Source organism: Anguilla anguilla, chromosome 10, assembly GCF_013347855.1.
Source record: "Anguilla anguilla isolate fAngAng1 chromosome 10, fAngAng1.pri, whole genome shotgun sequence".
NCBI lineage: Eukaryota > Metazoa > Chordata > Actinopteri > Anguilliformes > Anguillidae > Anguilla > Anguilla anguilla.
In genome coordinates, this window is record NC_049210.1 from 41,674,748 (window position 1) to 41,695,726 (window position 20,979).

At 49.0% G+C, this 20,979-nt stretch overlaps 1 protein-coding gene across 1 annotated transcript in view; it reads left to right on the top strand.

The window, feature by feature from the left end:
* Positions 1 to 2,763, top strand: part of ipo11 (importin 11) — a 110,718-nt gene extending 107,955 nt beyond the window's left edge. Inside the window, exon 30 of the mRNA XM_035380251.1 lies at positions 1,490 to 2,763. Coding sequence (XP_035236142.1) covers positions 1,490 to 1,654 — 165 coding nt within the window. The 3' untranslated portion in view covers positions 1,655 to 2,763. The remainder of the gene's footprint in view (positions 1 to 1,489) is intronic.
* Positions 2,764 to 20,979: the final 18,216 nt, after the last annotated feature.

Genomic DNA, 20,979 nt, shown 5'->3' on the forward strand with positions numbered 1-20,979 from the left:
GGGGGGGGGGGGGTGAGGCTGGGGGGTGTGAACCTTCAGGACACGGTAGGCGGGTGTTTGTGACTGCAGCCCGAAACACCGCTTTCTGTTCCCTGGGGATTTAAATACCTGTAATTAGCGCATTAGCTGCTGGCTGATCTGCCCCGACCTCTGTCAGTATTCACTCTGACTCGCGTTGTTTTGGGGTGTGTCCGAGGGCAGGGTATGGGGCTAGGGAGCGTGCTATTGGTTCGCTTCAGTCTACCAGTGCCCCTTCCAAAAAAGTACATTTAAACTTTGTCTTGGGCTGCATGTACTCTAACACACACCCACACATGCGCACACACACACACACACACCCTCACACACACACTTCAGGTCAGGTTTCCCGCATGGGATTCGAACCTGCATCCATCTGTTCACTCGTCCCACTCCCAGTACCTGCTTTGTGTTTCGGCTGCAAAATTACCACAAGATCTCCTTGCTTATGAAATATGCTTTGTAATATCTGTACGAGTTCAAAGAATATTGTTCAGGTAATAAATGTTGAATTATTATAATCTACTTTTTTGCCACTTTGAAGTTTGTCAGTTTGGTCATATATATTGTGAAATATTTATGATACGTGTATTTATGATGTAATATAACACAATGTTCTTCACTGTGCATATGCATATGAATATTGATGTTGTTTTCTGACATATGCAGTATTCTGAGAATATATTCGCTGCATTAGGATTTTATAATGTAACTCTCCGGAGACAGAACTGGACTAGTACCACTGCTATGTGCTAACGCTAATCCTCTCTCTTCCTCTCCATCTCCCTCCTCTCCCTCCCTCTCTCCCTCTCCATCGCTTTTCCCTTTCCTCTCTCTTTTCTCTGTTTATCTCCTCTCCCCTCCCTCTGTCTCTTTCTTCTCCACCCCTCCCTTCTTCCCCCCCTCTGCCTCTTACTCTACCTCTCTGCCCTTCTCTCCCTCCATCTTTCTCCCACTCTCACTCCTCTTCCTCCTTCTCTCTCCCTCTCCTTTATTCCCCCCTTCTCTCCCATCTCTCCTTAATTTTTTCCTCCCTTTCTTCTCACACACTCTCCCTCTCTCTCTCCTTCCCTCCGTCTCTCTCTCCACCCACCCCCCTCTCTCTTTCTCTCTCCCTCTCACCTTCCCTCTCCCCTTCCCTCTCTCCCTCTCCCCTCTCTCTCCCCCCCTCTCTCTCTCTCCCCTCTCTCTCTCCCTCTCTCTCCCTCTCTCCCCTCTCTCTCTCCCCTCCCTCTCCCTCTCTCCCCTCTCTCTCTCCCCTCCCTCTCTCTCCCCCTCTCTCTCTCCCCTCCCTCTCTCTCCCCCTCTCTCTCTCTCTCCCTCTCTCTCTCTCTCCCCCTCCCCCTCTCTCTCTTTCTCTCTCTCTCCCTCTCTCCTTCTCTCCCCCTCTCTCTCCCCCTCTCTCTCCCTCTCTCCCCTCCCTCTCTCTCTCTCTCCCTCCCTCCCTCTCTCCCCCCCTCTCTCTCTGTAGCTGGCTCTGATGGACCCCGTGCACAGCGTCTCTCTGCAGCAGTGTGTGTATGAGAAGCTGAAGGCCCAGCAGCAGGTCCTGGGGGAGGCGGGGTTTCAGTCGCTCATGGAGACGGTGGACTCCGAGATCGTGCGGCAGCTCCAGGAGTTTCTGCAAGGCCTGTGATCCGCCTACGCATTACCCCCCCCCCCTCCCCCTCCTCCCCCCGCTCGCCCCAGGTATCCCTACGGGGGGAGGTGGGGTGTGCGTGGTGGGGGGGCGGTGACCCAGGGGTGCCGTGCGAAGAAAGCGGGCCGTTGCCGTGGGACCCCGAAACGCTCTGATCTTCTCCGCGGGCCTCTGGGTCCTGGTCTGAAGGAACTGCTCGCTGTTTACAGATGTGTTTGCGACAAGGACTGTACCGACGACCACCTGAAGAAGAAACACGCGTGTAATTTTTGTATTTATGTAAACTACGGAGGATATTTTGCATGTTAGCGCTGCTTTCATTTTGTTTCGTTTTTTATTTTCCCCCCTTCCACACAGCCCCAGATCAGGAAACATTTCAATTCCTTTGCTATTTTTTCTGCCATTTCAGTTTTTTTACCCTGTCATCGTCAGACGATAGATGTCTTTCATTTTTCTCCGAAAAGGATACCTGTCCGCACCTCACCGCGTTCCCCTCACGCGTTTTACCTGTTACGCTTCATCCGCACGCCTTTTTAAACGACAGGCACGTCTGAACACTAGATATAACCAAAAAATAATAAAAAATCAATAAAATGCTCCACGACACTTTAACCAGGGTTGCCAGGGTGGGAGCCGGATGCCAGGGCAAAGCGTAACCCCCCTGATTAAGGGGATTAGTTCATAAGGAGGCCTAACCTGACCCAGGTCATTCTGGGATATAGGAGTAGAGCGTGATTTTGTTGCCATATCAAAGATCACCAATGCTGGTGGGAGGAGAAGGGTGTGAGTTTGCTGCCATATCAAAGATCTTTGCTCCCTTGATCTGTAGACACTGTGATCGAGCTCAGTAGCCGAAGCGATTGAAATAATAATAACGAAAGGCCTTAGGCCATCTCTAAGCCTTAACAGTCTTTGGAATCTTTTTGAAACTTTTGTGTTTAATTTTGAATTTTCCCTGATGGTGTACTGACTGAGGTAGGATTGCCAAAGCAGAGAGCTGAAAACGGAATGCTCTTCCCTCTCTGCGCTCCTGTTCGTAGCCAGCAGAAGGCCCTTGTAGTTTCTCAGTAATTAAACATCAATAAAACAGTACATGGCTGAATGACTATGGTGGTGTGGTTTCAGTGATTGAGCGCGTTGTTTTTTTTTTGTGTTTGTGTTGAAAATAATAAAACTGTGCTGTTTGTTTGTGTTATTCTAAACTTCCCTTTCCTTTCACTAGGTTCGTTCTTCTGTCTTGTGTGGTTTATTATTAGTAGTAAAAGTAAAGAAAATGATAAATACATTAATATAATCAAATAAATAGTGCTCTGGCTGCCCCAGCAGCTGTGTGTAGTTTACACGCGAACACACACACACGCACATACATACACAGACCACACAGACACACACACACAAACCGAAATATCGCGCTTTTATTGTAAGGTCTGTCAGTATGATGTCAGTTGGCTCTATGAACACGCTGGAGAGACTCAGTGCTTCTCCACTCTAATTTTAGATGGGAGTCACATTTCAGCTTGAGGTGGTTTCCCCCCCCCCCCCCCCCCCCCCCCACCAGCTGTTTGGCAAATTACCCCGCAATCGGAAACGTGGGGGACACTCGCTCGTTTGGGGGCGAAATTCCCCGCCTGGGATTCCCGATGGAGGGCGCTACGCTCCAGCGATTCCCATCACGAGCGACTTTAACATTCCCGCCCGCCGCCACGGAGCGAAAAAGGACGGGGCGCCCCCTGTAGGCCACCCGTGGCATCTCTCTGGGACCCTCTGATCGAGTTAAATAAACGAGGAAGATTGAAGCGGGGTACGCGCGCTTGTGTGCTCAGCACCTGTGAAATTGTCACATTTCTGTGAAAGCTGGTTAAAGCTGCTCGTTTAATTACCGTGTAATGGCGCTATCGCGTACTTAGCGTCGTTCATTTTTCAGACGATTTTCCTGAAAAGATTTGAAGGAGTTTTTATGAAGGTTTTTTTTTTTTCCTGTTTGTTTTGTTTAGGGTCTGTTCGTACCGCGCCGGGGGGAAAAGAGTGGGAGTTTTCGGGTAATCCTCCATCGTGGGGACCCTTGGGTGATAATGTGCGTCCCTGTAACCAGACACGCGTGATGTAAGAGCTTTCAGCATTTTCGCACTTGTGGATATTAGCATAAGGGCGGATCGGTGGTGCGATGGAGCGGAAGCGATTGGCAGTTGGGTGTCATGGCGATGGTTCCGGCAAACTGATTGCTTGTTAATGCGTGCTGGCTGACCCTCCCCAGACTATCGATCCAGGACCTGGGCAATGAGGTTTTTGATTATTGGGGGGGGGGGGGGGTAGAGAAGCACAGAGCAGTTCGCGGAAAGATTTGCCTCCAGACGGGTTTGCTTGTCTCGGTTGTGGGGGCAACCTGCCGCGTCTCAAAGCTGACCGAGGCTTTTAAAGTCTTTTTTGGATCCTGTCGTCCCACTTCCCCCGCCCTTTAAAATGCTCCAATCAGAACTGAGGTTTCCCATGCTTTAGCTCAGTCATGGTGTTCTTTTTCTCCATCACAAGCACACACGCACAGACGCACACACACACACACACGGACACACACACGCACGCACGCACACAGTTTTCAATGTGGAATCCGCGAAACAACCCCAAACGCTCAGCTACCGGATAAATCTCCCCCCCCCCGGTCCACCGTGACGACCCCCCCCCCTTACGCGTTCGGGCGGTGCGGGATGACCTCCGACCCTTAAGGGGGCGCGTTTACCTCTCAGTCCAGCCCAACAGCATATAATCGCCAAACCCCTCTCTCACTCTCACTCACTCTCTCTCTCTATCTCTGTCTCTCTCTCCACATTGATATTTCTACCTGAGAATCTTTGATGAGGCAATGTTAATATTTTACTTGTGGAGGGATTCATCTCACTGAGGTAAATGTGCCTGTGGGATGTGGTTCTGTTTGTAAAATCTATCCCTGATCATAGCACAGGTTTGATTTATTTGTCAGTGTCACTTGTAGTCAGTATGTTATGCATATATGTAAAAAACGCCCATTTATAAACTGTTTATAAACAGGTGTTCTTACATACATTATCCATGTGTGTAAAAGCACTTGTTTATAAATGGGTAATAATGTTATGTGCTGTAAACATTTCAATGTCTAGTCGTGATCCTGGTCCTTTTATTGCCTTTGGAGTCTGTTTTTGGTGTTTGTAAACATGAGGACCAGAGTTGTGCCAGTGAAAGTCAAGGGAGGCATTATGAGGCTGAGAAATAATAAGAAAAAAACACACACATGGGTCACACCTTCGACTTACCTTATTACTTACTTATTTTGATATCTTGATGTATTTTATTTCAACATTATATTATTAGTATTATAAATATATTAGTATTGTAAGTACGGTCCATTTCTTTAAAAGTTGTGAGGTACTCTCAGTAGTTTTAATGGTGTTTCTGGCTCTCTGAACTGTGGGATGTGTTTTGGAAATGGGCTCGGGCTGTGATGTGTTTCTGGGGTCCGGGCTTTGACAGTGCACTCCATCACTGCACTGGGGTGCTGTCCTGGGCCAGGCCTGGGTCAGCCCTGGGTCTGAGTGAGGGCATGCCCCCCGTTCCCGCCTCCTACGGAACTCAATTAGCCCCCTGGTCCAGCGGTGGACCGCTTCTATCAATCTGTCTCTGTCGCTCTCTTTTTTTCCTCTGTCCTTCCCTCTGTTCCTCTCACTCTATCTTCCTCTCTCGCTCACCTTCTCCCTCCCTCTCTGTCCTCACTTCCTCTATCCCTCTAAGTCACTTTCTCTCTCTCTCATTCACCCGAGCTCTCTTGCCCCTTCCCTCCTTGTCCCTCTGTTCTCCTTCTTCCTTCTCTTTCTTCCTTTGTCCTCTGTGTGTGTGCGCGCGTTCATGCATGCATGCGAACACGCGTGAGCGTGTTTGTGTTTGGTTGTGTGTGCGTTTGGGTGTTTGTATGTGGTTGGGTGTGTGAGTGTGTTTGTGTCTTTTTTGTCCATATGTACAGACTAAAAAAGTCTGCTGTAGTAACAGAATTGTAAAAGATGCGTCTGTGCTTGTTTATTCTTAAGTACCTTTCTTTATTTATTAGATGTTTTTTTTTTTTTTTTTATCCAGCAGCATACAGTGCGAAGCAGTTGTGATGCTGGTGGCGTAGGTCATAAAAAAAACAGGAAGGAACAGAACGTAAACACAGATAGCGAGCCCCGTCTGCGCTGCGGCGTCAAGCTGAGCCGCGCCGATAAAGATCTGAGCGTGCCGGAGAGACCCGCTTCCGCGTCCTCCCAAGCGTTCGTAAAAAACGCCGCTAGCTCCCCCCCCCCCCCCAGCCGCAAGACCGACGTGCTGCCAAGCTCGGCACGCCGCCTAACCACGGATGAAAACGTGGGGCCGGATCTGATTAAGCAGGAGTTCGCTAGAGGGGGGGGGGAGGGGGGCGGTGTAGGAGGCAGGGAACTGGGTTTGGGGCTTCTGGGAAGCTCCAAGGTTTCCGTTCCCTGGTGTCCCGTGCATCTGTTTTAATATTATAATACGCACTACGTGGCCAAGAGAATGTGAGAACGTTTGGCATCCAACATCTCATCCAAAATGATGGCTTTTAATATGGAGTCGGTCCAGTATGGAGGCTTTATGCTAGATGTTGGAGCACTGCTGCAGGGATTTGCTTTCGTTTAGCCAGAAGAGCATTAGTCGAGGTCGGGGCACTGATTGAGCGATTGGGCCTGGCTCACAGTTGGCTTTCCAATTGGTCCCAAAGGTGGTGGATGGGGTTGAGGTCAGGGCTCTGTGCAGGCCAGTCAAGTTCTTCCACACCGTTCCTGACAAAAGCATTTCTATATGGACCTTGCTGTGTGCCCGGGGGCTTCGTCATGCTGAAACAGCAAAGGGCCTTCCCCAAACTCTGAATCACCTACAATGTGATTTTATGCTGAAGCATTGAGATTTGCCTTCACTGGAACTAAGGGGCCCAGCCCAAACCATGAGAAACAGCCCCAGACCAAGGCGGATACTTTTGGTCATATAGTGTATGTCATGGTCACGCATGCATGCATGCTTGCTAGAGTAAATTGTAGAGAATTCGTTCTTCATATCGTGTGTGCTGTCAGAGCTGTTCTGGTTGTTTCGGAACATCTATGGTCTCTGAATCCCTCCCACCATGGTCTGACATCAGCTTCCTTTGTGTGAGAGAGAGAGAGAGAGAGAGAGAGCGGAGGTTTTGGACAGAAAAGTGAACCCGTGTTCTTTTCATTCACTGTGTCTCTGTTGCACCGTTTTTGACAGAAGGCTCTCCGGATAAGTCAGGGCCAAATCTCAATCCTCAAACATGCTGCTGCAGCCAGACAGGGGTGGGGGGAGGGGAGGGGGGGGGCTGTACTGTATGTATGGCACTGCAGTACAGAAAATGCTTTTTCCAGTTGAAGAAATTTCTGGTTATTTTAAAACACAAAAAAAAAGTTTTGAGTTTTCTTTGCATTTTTATTTTCTGAAAAATTGGACGTAGCCCTACAGACACATAGCCCTACAGACACTGTGGCCCTCCAGGACCAGGGTAGAGTAGCCCTACAGACACTGTGGCCCTCCAGGACCAGGGTACAGTAGCCCTACAGACACTGTGGCCCTCCAGGACCAGGGTAGAGTAGCCCTACAGACACTGTGGCCCTCCAGGACCAGGGTAGAGTAGCCCTACAGACACTGTGGTCCTCCATGACCAGGTTAGAGTAGCCCTACAGACACTGTGGCCCTCCAGGACCAGGTTAGAGTAGCCCTACAGACACTGTGGCCCTCCAGGACCAGGGTAGAGTAGCGCTACAGACACTGTGGCCCTCCAGGACCAGGGTAGAGTAGCGCTACAGACACTGTGGCCCTCCAGGACCAGGTTAGAGTAGCGCTACAGACACTGTGGCCCTCCAGGACCAGGTTAGAGTAGCCCTACAGACACTGTGGCCCTCCCGGACCACAGAAGAAGACTCTAAGTTCTTTGAGTCTGCCTGGGAAACATGAATATATGATTGCCTGCTCGGCTGGGCCAGTTAGTCATGAGATCTGATATGATTGGCTGTCATTACCCCTTCTGTGCCATTACCAAGGAGAGAAGGGAAAAGGCTTTTTTTAAATGCTGTGGGTTGCTAATATTACCATTTTTGAGCAAAGCTATTACTGAAATTATTACGTCCTTCCAGGGGGCGACCGGGTCATCGTGCCACCCTGTCTTAATGAACATTAAGATGTAGAAGGTGTCACTGAGGTGCTTTAATTGCAAAATCGTTGCAGAAATTGACACGCTCCTCTTCTTCTTCCTGTCACTTAGTCTTCCGAGTATTGACGTCTGAGAATAGACGAGGGGAGAGCGATCGCTCGGAAGAGCAAGCGCGCGCGTCACCTGGACGCTCAGCGGGAATGGGTACCTGTCCTCGGGTAATTAAGTTCGGTAGCCCTTTCCATGCCCTCCCGTGGAAATTGCCGGAATGTCTTAAGACCGTCAGTCTTCTCATTCAGATTCCGGGGTCTTTAAAATGACATCATTTGACGCGGCGCATCGATATTCACTTAAACCGTATGGATTTTTAAGGAGACGAAAAAACCATGTTGATGCGACCATCAGTCCCAACAGCTGCCAATGCTGCTTAAGGAACTGAGCTGCAATTCCTTTGTAATTATCAGACAGGCATCCAGCGTGACAGAAAATGCTAAAGGGTACTGGCCAATGGTGCGGAAGAGAGAACGCTGCCAAATCCTTACGCCACTCTCACCTTTGACCCCTTAGGACGCACGGCCACATTGAAGCAATAGGAAGCAATGCAAACATGTTTATGCATGCCCAGGTGAGTTTGTCTAAGAATAAGTAGTGGAGCGAGTGCATTTGTTTTTCTATTGCATTTCTGTTTTAAAATGGGACTGAATGGGGCTCCCGTAAGTGTGTGTGCGTGTGCGTGTGCGTGTGTGTGTGTGTGTGTGTGTGAAGGAGTAGTTGGATCGCAGCTAGCTCAGGAATATTGTCAAAGCAGAATGATAAAGGGTGTGTGTGTGTGCTCGTGCGTGTGTGTGTATGTGTGTGTGTGAACTGGAGCTCTGCTGCAGTGTGCAGTTTGGATGGTAGTGTTTCTCAGTGATGAGGAAGCCAAGCTCGCGTCTCTGAGGTTTAAAGTTCACTTCCCAGGTGCAGCCCAGCCATTATATTCTTATGCACAGGCTGAGGCCCTCAGTCTGAACTGCTCCAGTAAAATATCCATCTGGATAATGAGGGTAACGTCTGCCGGGCTCATAAATCGCGTAAAAATTTAATGTAACGTGCAGAAATGTCAGCCGCCAAGCGCTTAGCAAGAGTAGCTTAGGGGTGTGGCGGGACAGAGGGATTGTGGGTAACAGCGTTCTCTCCTTGGGTTGAGTCAAGTCCGTACAGGACAGACGGACGGTGGGTTTATCCGATCCTCGTTCCTCTGTTGCAGGTGGACTGTAGGAGGAGGAGTACATTTAAAGACCCTGTCCAAAGCCTCTAAACTTCCACCACTCTATCTCTCTCTCTCTCTCTCTCTCTCTCTCTCACTGTCTTTCTCTCTCTTGATTGGCAGAGAGCTGGATTTATTCATAAGCAGGTGGCTGTGGTGTCGGTGGATATTTAAATGAGGCTGTGATTGCTGTCAGAAAACCAAGATCATCGACAATGAGAGTCATTACAGCGTATTCTTCACTGGCTTTACTGAAGAGAGACCAAATGCCAATCTCTCTCTTTCTCTCTCTCTCTCTCTCTTTCTCTCGTTCCCTCTCTCTCTCTCCCTCTCCTTCTACACCCTCCTTCCCTGTCTCTCCGTCTCAACGGTGCAGGAGGACAACCTGAGCACCATCGCCAGAACATAAAGCTTCTCTTTAGCCTCAGGGCAGAACATAAACGCTTTCAATTCACGAATAACATAAGTGGTTTCCAGAAGACTTAGCATGTGAATCTCACAATGAAGACCACGATGGCTTTTAGTTAAGTTTTATTGGTTTTCGTTCAGGATTTGTTCTGTGATTTTTTTTCTCTCCTTGCCAGACCTAATTGATTAAATACAGGGAACGCAGAGGGAAAGTCTTTCCCTTCTTGATCTGTCTCGATGGGGGGGGGGGAGGGCTGGGGGGGGACAGCAGATGTGAGCTCTTTACGGTGAGCGTCAGCTTTCTGGAGTCTGACTTTCACAGTCTGTGATAAAGGGATATGTCCCAGAGCCGTGTAACCACAGCAAGGGTTATACTTCATCCTCTCTTCCTCTTCAGATGAATAATTACATTGCTCTCTGTTTCTCTCTCCATGTCTGTCTTTCTCTCTAGCTTCCTCACTCTCCCTTTCTCTTTCCCTCCCTCACTCCCTTTTTTCCCCTGTGTCTTTCTGTCTGTCCCTCTCTCTCTCTCTTTCCTCACTTCTACCTCTGTCTCACATTTAAATTCCAGTGATTTGTTTGCACGACGAGTGAACTTCGTAATAATTCAAACGAATTAGTGCCCTTGCTTTCTCTGTGACTACAGTTAAAGGCTCTGTGGCAGGCCTGGGAAAATGAATGGCCTTTTTTTGCAAAAGGAGGCAATAATGAATAAGATTATAAAATGAAATGATAAATTAATGAAGTTAGAAGTTATAAAAAAATGTGGTTGTAGATGTTAATTTATGGAGACCCCTATATTTATTTTCTGCTTATTTTATAAAGCCCAGCCCCCCTTAGAGACGTCTACATTTAACTTGTACTGGAGAAATCGATTTTAAGACAGCATTGTTAGGGGATTAAAGAGAAAAAAAAATCATCGTCCTTTGACTCGTCATCTCTGCTGCCGAGGGGTGGAACTTGGCGCACTGCCAGACCTGAACGGTGGTGGGACCCCTCGATGGTCCTCTCAAAACCGCTGACTGGAGAAACTTCTTTCCCTTTCTCTCCAACGAGCTGTGGAAAGCGTCACCCCGCCGAGCGCAGGACACGGGGATTTACGGGCCCTTATTAAAAATGCATAAATGTATACTTGTGCATTAATAATGAGCGGAGAGCCTGGACGCGTCCTCTTATTACAGAAACGCTTACGCGGGAAACCAGGGGCAAAGATCTGTGGAAGACGTCCGCACGCGCGTGCGTGTGTTATTCAGCAACGAGCGGCAAACGGTAATGCAGCGCTTCTGGAAAAACAGCTAACCAATTACAAGTGGGGCTAAAAGTTCAGTCAGCGCAGAACTGGCGTACTCTGAGTTTTATGGTCGTTTTAAAAGGCATGTACGAAATGATTTATGCTCAACGCTAAGTACAGAAACATTGGAAAGAAGCTTGTTACAATGCAGTGCCAGATATAGAAGTTATACAAACGGTAGACATTTAACAGCATGTTTAAAACATGCATATGTTTTTATGAGATTTATGTTCTGGAAATGATTTCATTGATAATACAAATTATGGAGTTCTGTTTCAGTATACTTCTGTTTCAGTGCGATGATTTCCTTACATCTTTATTACATGTGTAATGACGTCCTTCATAAAACATTACATTTGTCTTGGATTGATCTATAAAAAGGTTATGACACGTTAATAAACGTGTTATTCACTCTTTACGAAGGGTTTACGACTGGTGACATAATTATTGTTCAGACTGGTGTCACTACACAAGAGGAAGAACTCACCTGGAGATTTTCATGGTTCAGGTTCTGCGTTATCTCTGTTGCATTGTGGGTAAATCCGCGCTCTCGCGCGGTCAGCTGGACCGCGGCTCGCTTCTCTCCCGTTTCAGAACGAAAACGCTGCAGCTGCAGTTTCTGGGAATCGCGGTAAGCGTTTTTTTGTTTTTTTGTTTTTTTTTTTCCCGGTTTTGTTTTTGTTTTTGTTTTTGTTTCTGCGCGTTGTGTTTGTGCGATAAGCAGCAAATCACCCCGGATGAAAACAGGCTGATAAAGTGTTTATGAAATGTTTGGCAGAGAGCTGGAGTTTTTCATAAGCAGGTGGCCGCGGTGTCGACGGATGTTTAAATGAGCCCGTGATTGCTGTCGGAAAACCCGGATCATCGACAATGAGAGTCATTACAGCGTATTCTTCACTGGCTTTACTGAAGAGAGACCAAATGCCAATCTCTCTCTTTCTCTCTCTCTCTCTCTCTCTCTCTCTCTCATTATCTTTATCTTTATCCAGGTCAGGACAGAGGAGAAAATGGCGCCACCTCTCTCCTTTGCTCTTTCTCCATCTCTCTACTTGTTCATCTGTCTCGCTTTGGACGTTATTGTGATATCACCTGATATCACACCTGCCCTGTCTCCACCTTGATACCACACCTGACCTGTTTCCACCTTGATATCACAGCTGCCCTGTCTCCACCTTGATACCACACCTGACCTGTTTCCACCTTGATATCACACCTGCCCTGTCAACACCTGATATCACACCTGACCTGTCTCCACCTGATATCACACCTGTCCTGTCTCCACCTGATATCACACCTGCCCTGTCTCTACCTTGATACCACACCTGACCTGTTTCCAACTTGATATCACACCTGCCCTGTCTCCACCTGATATCACACCTGACCTGTCTTCACCTTGATATCACACCTGACCTGTCTCCACCTGAAGAGAAAACTACCTCTGTTAAGTAGACAAAGTAGAGGATCTTATTAAATACAGTTCCAGGTCTCGCACTGAAGTCGACAGTAAACTTCGAGAGAGGGGTTAAGCGGATCGGTTTTGTGCAGCAGACTGAGGGGGCCGGGTTTCGCCGCGGTCGTTCTCCCGGCTGCGGCTGGCGAATGAGCTCATGAGGGGCTCGCTGCGGGGGTAATTAACTGCAACGGGACGGTAAAACCATCAGTCATCGCGCACCCCTCCCCGTCCCCCATTAATTACCCCGGGCCTGTTCACTGCGAGCCCACAGCACGGCGGCGTGTCCCAGCTGCTAGTGTTGCGTGCGCGTCTAATTAACGCGTGCTCAGGTCCTACGCAGGAAGAGCTTAGAGGCGGGAGGGGGAGTGGGAGAACCTAAACCCTAAATCTCTCGGGGGGTGATTAATGATGTCGCTCTCGGTAATGGGGAGGGGGAGACGCTTCTGGGGCCGGGCTGTAGGGGTGGGTGGGTGGGTTGGGGGGGTGGGCGGGCGGTTGACAGGAGTCATTAGAGTCACGGCCCCCCAGGTCCTGCTGCCAACAGTCAAACCGGCAATTAAACTCTGAGGTTTTTTCACCGCTCTCTGTTGTGTTCATGTTGCGTTTACATGTACTCCTTTGGGGAATGCTCTTATCCAGAGTTATTTGCCTGTGAGGGCATCTAACAACTCTCTCCGAAAAAAAGGTATGAAAAAGTGCCTATGAAGCGTAAAAACGCTTGTCACTGGGGCGGTACCCCAAAGTTATGTAAAAATGTACCCCTGACCAGCAATAAATAATTAATTTGTACCTCTTTTGCTTGTAAAAAGGTACTAAAAATTAGTTCCCAAATATGAACATTATTGTACTGTCAGGGAACAAGCTTGTTCCCTAAAGAATATAAATGTACCTCCACTGTACCTTTACCTGTCAGAGTGAAGGCTGGAAGAGCAGTCTTGGTCTGCATTTATATAGCGCTTTTATCCAAAGCGCTTTACACTTGATGCCTCTCATTCGCCAGAGCAGTTGGGGGTTCGGTGCCTTGCTCAAGGACACTTCGACACGCCCAGGGCGGGGTTTGAACCGGCAACCCTCCGACTGCCAGACAATCGGTCTTATCTCTTGAGCTATGTCGCCAGTCTTGGGCCTGGAAGGAGGTGTAGAGATGATCCAGGCCTCCAGTCACACGGGAAACAATCCCAAACTCTGGTGGGGGAAACGGGCTGGATTGAGCCTAAAGAGTAAGGAGAGCAGTTATAGACATTTTTTTACAGAGAGCTGGCGGTTTCTTTTATTGCTGTAATTACAGGAGCCGACGGCACGCCTTCGTTTCGCCGAAATGGATTAAGAGAAGTTTACTTTGGCGGAAAAGTTGCCGGCTCAGTTCTCGAGGCTCGTCCGCCAAAAAGTTTCCGGACTTTTCTTTTCTTTCTTTCTTTCTTTGTTTCTTTGGGCGGGCGGTTGGCGGTTGGCGGTTGGCGGTTGGCGGTTGGCGGTTCTCTGCGGGGATCCGCCTTTCGGAGCTCGATTAGCGGCCTCGGTCGGGCTGTTTTTGACGGCCGGGTTTCCTCGTCGTTCGCTAGCGTCTCCGCGGCGACAGCGGCGCGCTCTCCCTGCGCCGGAGCGGGCCCGGCTGCCCGGGAAACGAACGCTAATTGAAAAAGTCATTAGCGCCTCAACATCAGCCCAGGAAACTAAGGACCATCCTGATGGCTTGTGGGGGGGGGGGGGGGGGGGGGGAAAGAAGGAATGAAGAGGCAGTAATGTTTGCTAATTGCACGGAGAGCATCTGAGACACACACACACACACACACACACACACTCGGTTATGTCATAGCTAATTCAACAAAATTTGTCATGTAAACAGTTCTCTGAATGGCGGTTTGATGAGTTTGTACAGTAATTAAGCTAATTGTGCGAGCGGTGATGAATGTGGGACTGCGGAGAGGGAAGCGGACGGGATTGTCTCCTGTGCTTTGCTCGCTGGTGGGGTTTGGGGGGGGGTGGGGGGGAGTGGGGGTTGGAAGCGGGCGGCTCGCTGGGCTGTCCCGTGGACGTAGACGGGGTGAGGAACACGGGCGGGGCGCAGAATTTCCTGTGCAGCCCCTGATTCACAGGCCCGTTTTGGGTGCTGACAACAGGCCAAGCCCAACAGCGCCTTGTCTGTCCAGACACACGCACATACCAGCAGACACTTGTATACATGCATGCACATACAAGTATACACACGCTTGCTCACACTCTCTCTCATACACACACACACACACACACACACACTGCAAAACACTCCTCATCAACACACCTACAATTATCCACTTAAATCTCCCTGCCCCCAAACATGGTTAACCTGTACTGAATCAGGCTCATAGCACAGTAAGTTTATCCTGGTTAGGCTCACAGTAAGGTTAACCAAGTCAGGCTTTTGGCCCCCTGTGATGTCACTGGAGTTGAGAGCTATTGCTTGTAAAGCTGCTTGTGTCAGATATATATGTTGAACTGTGCTACGGTACAGTATGTGGATCCATAGCAGATTCATGACTGGCGACAAATCTGCCAAACCTCAGTTTCCCCCCGGAGCCCAACCCGCCTCCCAGCTGACCAATCGTGTCGCTGGACCTCTCTGCAGAAGCCCGCCTCCGAGCGCAGGCCCCACATCGCCTCATCTCATTAGGGTGAGGAATCGTTCTGTCCGTGCCTCGTAAATCAGGGTGCGAGTTCTGCACGGCAGCGCAGTTGTCTGCGGAGGCGGCGCAGGGGATTGTGGGAGGAGAACAGGACCGGCGGGCGGCGGCGGTGGCGGCGGACACGGCGGCCGTCGGGCCCGGCGGGTCAGCGCGTAATCGCCCGCAGCCTCGCCGCGGGACGGGAGCGCGTCGGTCCGGGCTCCCCGCGGTTCGGGGCCTGCGGGTTGCCCGCGGCAACGGCGGTCTGGCGACCGGCCCGCCGGCTGAGCCGCGCGGCGCGGAGGAGTGGCGGTTGCTGGTTGCCGAGCGACGCGCGCGCTCAGGAGGTGAAGCGGTCCTCGTCGTCCGCACGCCGTCCTGAACCGGATGAGGTCTCCTCTGTAGTGACGAAACAGACCTGCAAACCGCAAACTGGGAAAAGAGGGAAATGCTGGGGATATAAATTAGTGTGTGTGTGTATGTGTGTGCGTGTGTGTGTGCGTGTGTTTGTGAGTGTGTGTGTATTGGGCTTTGCTGTGGCCGGCCGTGACCTTGCCTGAAGGATTGTGGGTTTTTTTGGCTGTGGTGATCATTGGGTCAGCTGGAGACTGACCTGGGGGTGGGGGGGCAGGGGGGCAGGGGGGCGGGGGCAGGTGTAGGGGTCAAGGCCCAGTAGAGGTTCATCCACTGGTATCGCAGTATGTTCTCCCTGTCACTTTGACACTGTGACTAATGTGACTCATCGCAGCTGGTCTCTGTCAGACAGGTCTGCACACAGCTTCCTCCTTGACCTCCTGATTTTTCAGAAAATCTCAGAGGGACATGCACATGCACACACACACACACACACACACACACACACTCACACAATAAATAAGAGGACATGCACAACAACAATAAAAACAATTCCTGGTCCATTGAAAGGATGTGTTTCGGGTTCAGTCTGTGTATATGGGAGGTGTGTGTTTTTTGGTGTGTGTGTGTGTGTGTGCAAGTAAGTGCATGCTGAGGCTGCACTTTGTAAGGGCATGCTGTTGCCTCACCAGAGTGAGATTTATAATTAAAAGTGATTTACTTTTATAGTAAGAAACTGATATGAGATTATATTTATGGGTTTTTTTGAGAGGGGCGAGTGTGGATGATGTCAGCATGGACTGTTGAAGGAGAGGTTGTTTAGAAAGTCCTTTCCAGAAAATGTATCGCATCTCACCCTGAAAAAATGGACAATTCTACCATAAAGCATGACCCCCACTAGCCACACCCACCCCGCCCCAAATCCATGCACACCCCCAACCCACCCCTCTCCAGGATCCCCTCCCATAAATCAGTGATCTATCACAGTCTGTGAACACTTCCTCGAGTGATAGATAGAGAAACAATGGGAGGGTAAGAGGAAGAGACAGAGAGAAACGAGAGCTGAAATGGAGATAAATCCTCATCTGGGGAATTGACAGGCGCGTGAGCACACACGCACGCACACACACACACACACACATGCGCGCACGCGCACTGCCCACACACACGCACACACACACACACACACGCACTGCCGCACTGCCCACACATGTGCACACACACACACTCACACACACACACACAGCGTGTGCATCTACAAATGCACTCACACACATGTGCACAGACACAAACACACGCGCACACACACACACAGCACAGGCATGCACAAACGCATTTATACACACACGCAGGAACACACACGTGCACAGACACAAACACACCCACATTCTCTCTCTCACACACACAGACACACACACACACATGTGCACATTCGAGAAAGGCAGGATTTATGGATTGCCGCAATGGAAAGCAAACATATCTTCCATCTGGCCTTGAGGCACAGTGAGTTGAATCAATGTGGTGTGGAGGACGCAAGCTTCAAGCTCTGCTAAAACACCAAAAAATATATATTTCAGAGACAAACCAGCAAACGCGCCAGACTTTGACCACTCTTACAGGCACTAAAGGGTGACTTGGGCCTGAGGCAGGGATGTAATTACTGCTCTTACTGTTCCTGGAGCTCTCCGGCAAGCAAAAAAAAGTCCCATTTCACTCAGTGGAGAAGAGAGCACTTGGCCAACCACCCCATCTTGGTGCTGGCTGGTTCTTGCCTCTATCAGACGGCAGCAGAGGTCAAAATTTCAGGTGTCGGAGAGGAAATGTTCTGCCATGTCTCTCTGCCACCCATGAACTCCAGCCAGCTGGTTTCACTGATTAGTTCTACGTCCTGGCTGAAGATTTGCACTAATTGGCAAATCCAGGTGATTGGAACAAGATATTGTCCAGGACTGTTACTTCCCGAACCTGGAATGTTCCACCATTGGATGTCAGTTACATATTGCAGTTTGATGATGTGGCTCACGACTTGTTCAGAAACGTCTCGTTTAAAAAATGAAGGTTTGGGGCTAATTGATTAATCTCCGAAACAGTTCTGCGCTCGTTTGCGCTCCGCCGGATTGGTTAGCAGTCCATTGGCTACGACGTGGCGCTTGTCGGATTTGCGAAAAGGCGTGACGCTCTGGCCGAGAGTAGGGACGTTTCCACGGAAACCATGACATGCGAGGCGAGTTCCATTTAGGCAGCGGGTTTCGTTGTTTCTCTTTGCGCGCGAAGATGGCGGGTTGGAGGGTTGTCAGACGTCCGGAAACCTCCGGAAAGTGAACGACCGGGGCTGGGGCTGGGGTTGGGGTGCGGGTGGGGGGGGTGGGGTGGGGGGGTCTACGTAGAACTCGCTGATCAAAAGCTGTCAATCACGCAGCTGCCACGGGGGGGAGGGGGGGTTGATGATGTCTCACTCACAGAAATATCATCTTTATTCCACCAGCGTCTCATCTTCACTTTTCAGAATCAAGTCTCAAGGCACAAAGTTTGTCCATTTCTACTCAGGCAATTTCAGTCCTCAGCACAAACCATTGTAAAAAAAAAAAAAAAAAAAAACTGTGTTAGCACTGGGAGTCTCATTGCGCTTGTTAGTCGGTCTCTGACGTTAATAACGAAAGGCACTGCGCACTGTGTTTCTGCAGCCGTGGATTCTGTTCGAATTGATTTGTTTTACTCTTATTTACTCTTTTGTTCCCGTAGGGGAAACGCCCAATCGTATTCGCAGCCTGGGTTCGCCGCAGCGAAGTCGTCCGTCGGGAGGATGCAGACGAGCGCTCTCTGTACTCCGCCGCGCGTGCTTATTTTCACTCCGCCAGGCGCTGCGCCGGCGATTGCGTCACGCCCGCTTTCCCCGATTCTTCCCCGACCGATTGATTGATTGACTTGCGTTCGTAGTTCTTCTCTCAAGGTTAATGCCCCTGTTGTCCGAAATCTCGTCTCATAAATCGGTATTAGAATCAGAAAAAGAATCACGGTTTCCCGCTAACTCCCAACGGAGAGACGTACGCAGAAATTTAATTAAGTTTAATTTTAAATAATTTTAAATCCAGGGTAACAGTAACAGATAAATCTATATAGCCTAGTCAATGCAGCAGATTTCTCTCCTGTTTTAGTTAATGAATATATATTAAAAGGAAGACTTGTTGACACGTGTGTGATGTTATTGAGATTATATTTATCACTAGGTTGGAATGATAAATCAATCTTTATAAACTCTCCCTGTTCTCATTACCCACAATCCTTTGCTTCATCTATGTGTTATAATATATGACCCTCCTGCAACTGACAATATCCCATTTGCTAAGAATGAAGTGGCAATCCGTAATAATATTTTCAATAACAATAATCACCATCGTGGTCATAAATTAATGACAGCGTGGGTGATGATGTTTGACTTTGATGACGTTTCCGTCAGCGTTGATATGAAGAAACGGGCGTGACGGGCTCGATCGAAACGGACGAATCTGAAGTTCTTTTTGCTTCCTGAATTCTGCTCTGCCACTGCGGTGAAGGCGGTGTTCAGGTTGCGTCGCGGTGCCGTTGCCGCGGACGACCACTCGTACGGAAACGGGAATGTTGAATATTCCGGACACGCCGGAAAAGGAAGGGAGAACGACGCTCGGAATCTTTCATTCCCTTCTGATCCCCCCCCCCACCCCCACCCTATTCCTATCAGGAATAATTCAAGTGTCCATTATTTCCATATATGAAATAAAATGCATCGGGCGCGATGGTAATCAGACATGTGAGCAGCATCTGTGAGAGCCATATAGCACACCCTGAGTCCTTAAACAGTCCCCCTCGCGCGACTCGATGTTCTGTGCTGAATCCCCAAATTTCACCCGCAAACCGTCCCCTTCAGTGGGATTACAGAGCCCGGGGGAGCTGGAAATGTCCTTATTCAGTTACTAATCGCTTATAACACGTTTATTACCTCATAATGGGTTTATAGGTTGTACTTAGTAATATGTAATAATAGTTCATATCTGTATATATAATGCATGGTAAAAAATCTTTTAGTTGCCATTTTCTATCAAATCGTGTGTGTTCTTGGGCTTGTTCCTGTTCTGGCACACACACACACGCACACACACCTACTCTCACCTCTCTTTCTCTCACACGCACACACACATCTCTCATCTCTCTCACACATTCATTTGCTTATAAAATCAGACTAAATTGACTCTACCGGTGGGACTGATTCGTAATGTTTGTTTTATATTTCACGCTCAGCGGAAATGTTTATGTACTGTAGACCGGGCTGAATTAGGCTCTTCTGCTCCGTGTCTACCTTCTGAAGGTAATTCTGTGATTACCACCTGCGGGACTTAAACGGAGACTCAATCCCGCCTGTTAATCGTCTCCATCCTGTCGAGACGGTGACTTGGAGCCGGAGTAATGAGCTGAGGGAAGTGTTGCCGTGCAGACTCAGCCTCCTCGTCTTCCTCGGGAAGGAGAAGGACTCGTTCCATTCTGAGCTCTCACTAAGCGCAAGTCCACGCAACTGCGCGTGGACAAATACGAACGCGAAACCAGCCAATTAATTAAAGAAGCTCGGAAACAAGCCACACCCCTCAACTGTCCTGTAAAACGACGATCTTGTATACGTTACCAGGAGATTTTCAAATGAGTTTCCTGACGGCTGGGAAAAATAAACTTTCTTCAGCAGCTGCATTTCCTGGTATGAGATGAGCTTGTAAAAAACGCCATTCGCACGTTCGCCCGCTTTGAGCCAAAAACACAGCACTGGCTTTGCTTTTGAGAGGCGAACGTGTAACTTTTGACCAGAAAACGATAAACGAATCGCCGCGGAGACGGAGACTCATTCTGATCGTGGCCGACGGCACGAGGTCGGCGGCCGGAGGTCGATCCGGCGTGAGATGGTACCGTTGCGTCCGCGGCGTGAGAACGCGCTGTTGTGCTCGGGGTGCGAAACAGTACTGTTATGCCCCGCGGCGAGACGCTGGTTTTTCGAGAAGCGAGTCGGCATTAACGAGCTGCGGGAACAGGGCGATCGTGCGCCGGGACCCGCTGCAGTGTCTGCTGGGTAAATAACACGCGGGCGTATTATGACCGTGCACCTTGCCCAATACACACAGTACAGTTTCCAGTGTAGATTCAACTCTTAACTCAACTCTTAACAGAGTGCGTATGAGTCCAGTATGTGCGAGTTAATTTAACACTGAACATGTTAGTGCGTATATTGGGCGGAGTAGAATTCGGTAACTTCTGATTCCACTCTCTGCAATCTCCATCAGATCCCATTTCCGGGAGAGCAACCTTGGACGTTTTTGTTTTTTATTTTTTACTGATGCATTTATTTATTTTATTGATATTTCCATTGTTTTTTTGCCCAAATTGGCCCCGCTGACATTGATATTGATTTGTCCTCTCTTTCTCTTAAGATAATTAAATTGATGCAATCTCATCTCTCTCTCTCTCACTCACTCTCTCCCCCGTGCTGTGCTCTATAGGTACGGTAACTGTGCATCCAAATGTTATAATGATCTTTAACTCATGAATATGACTGGGTGCTCTAAACTGGGGGAACAAAGGGGTAAAAGCATTTTTTTAAAAAGGTGCAATTAGCACAGTATCTGTCATAAGCCACCATAAGAATTTACTCCTGTTCACATAAATAATGTGATGTTTTTGGGCAGTTGTTGAGTGGACATGATTGATATTTGATTCTTATGAAAGAAAAT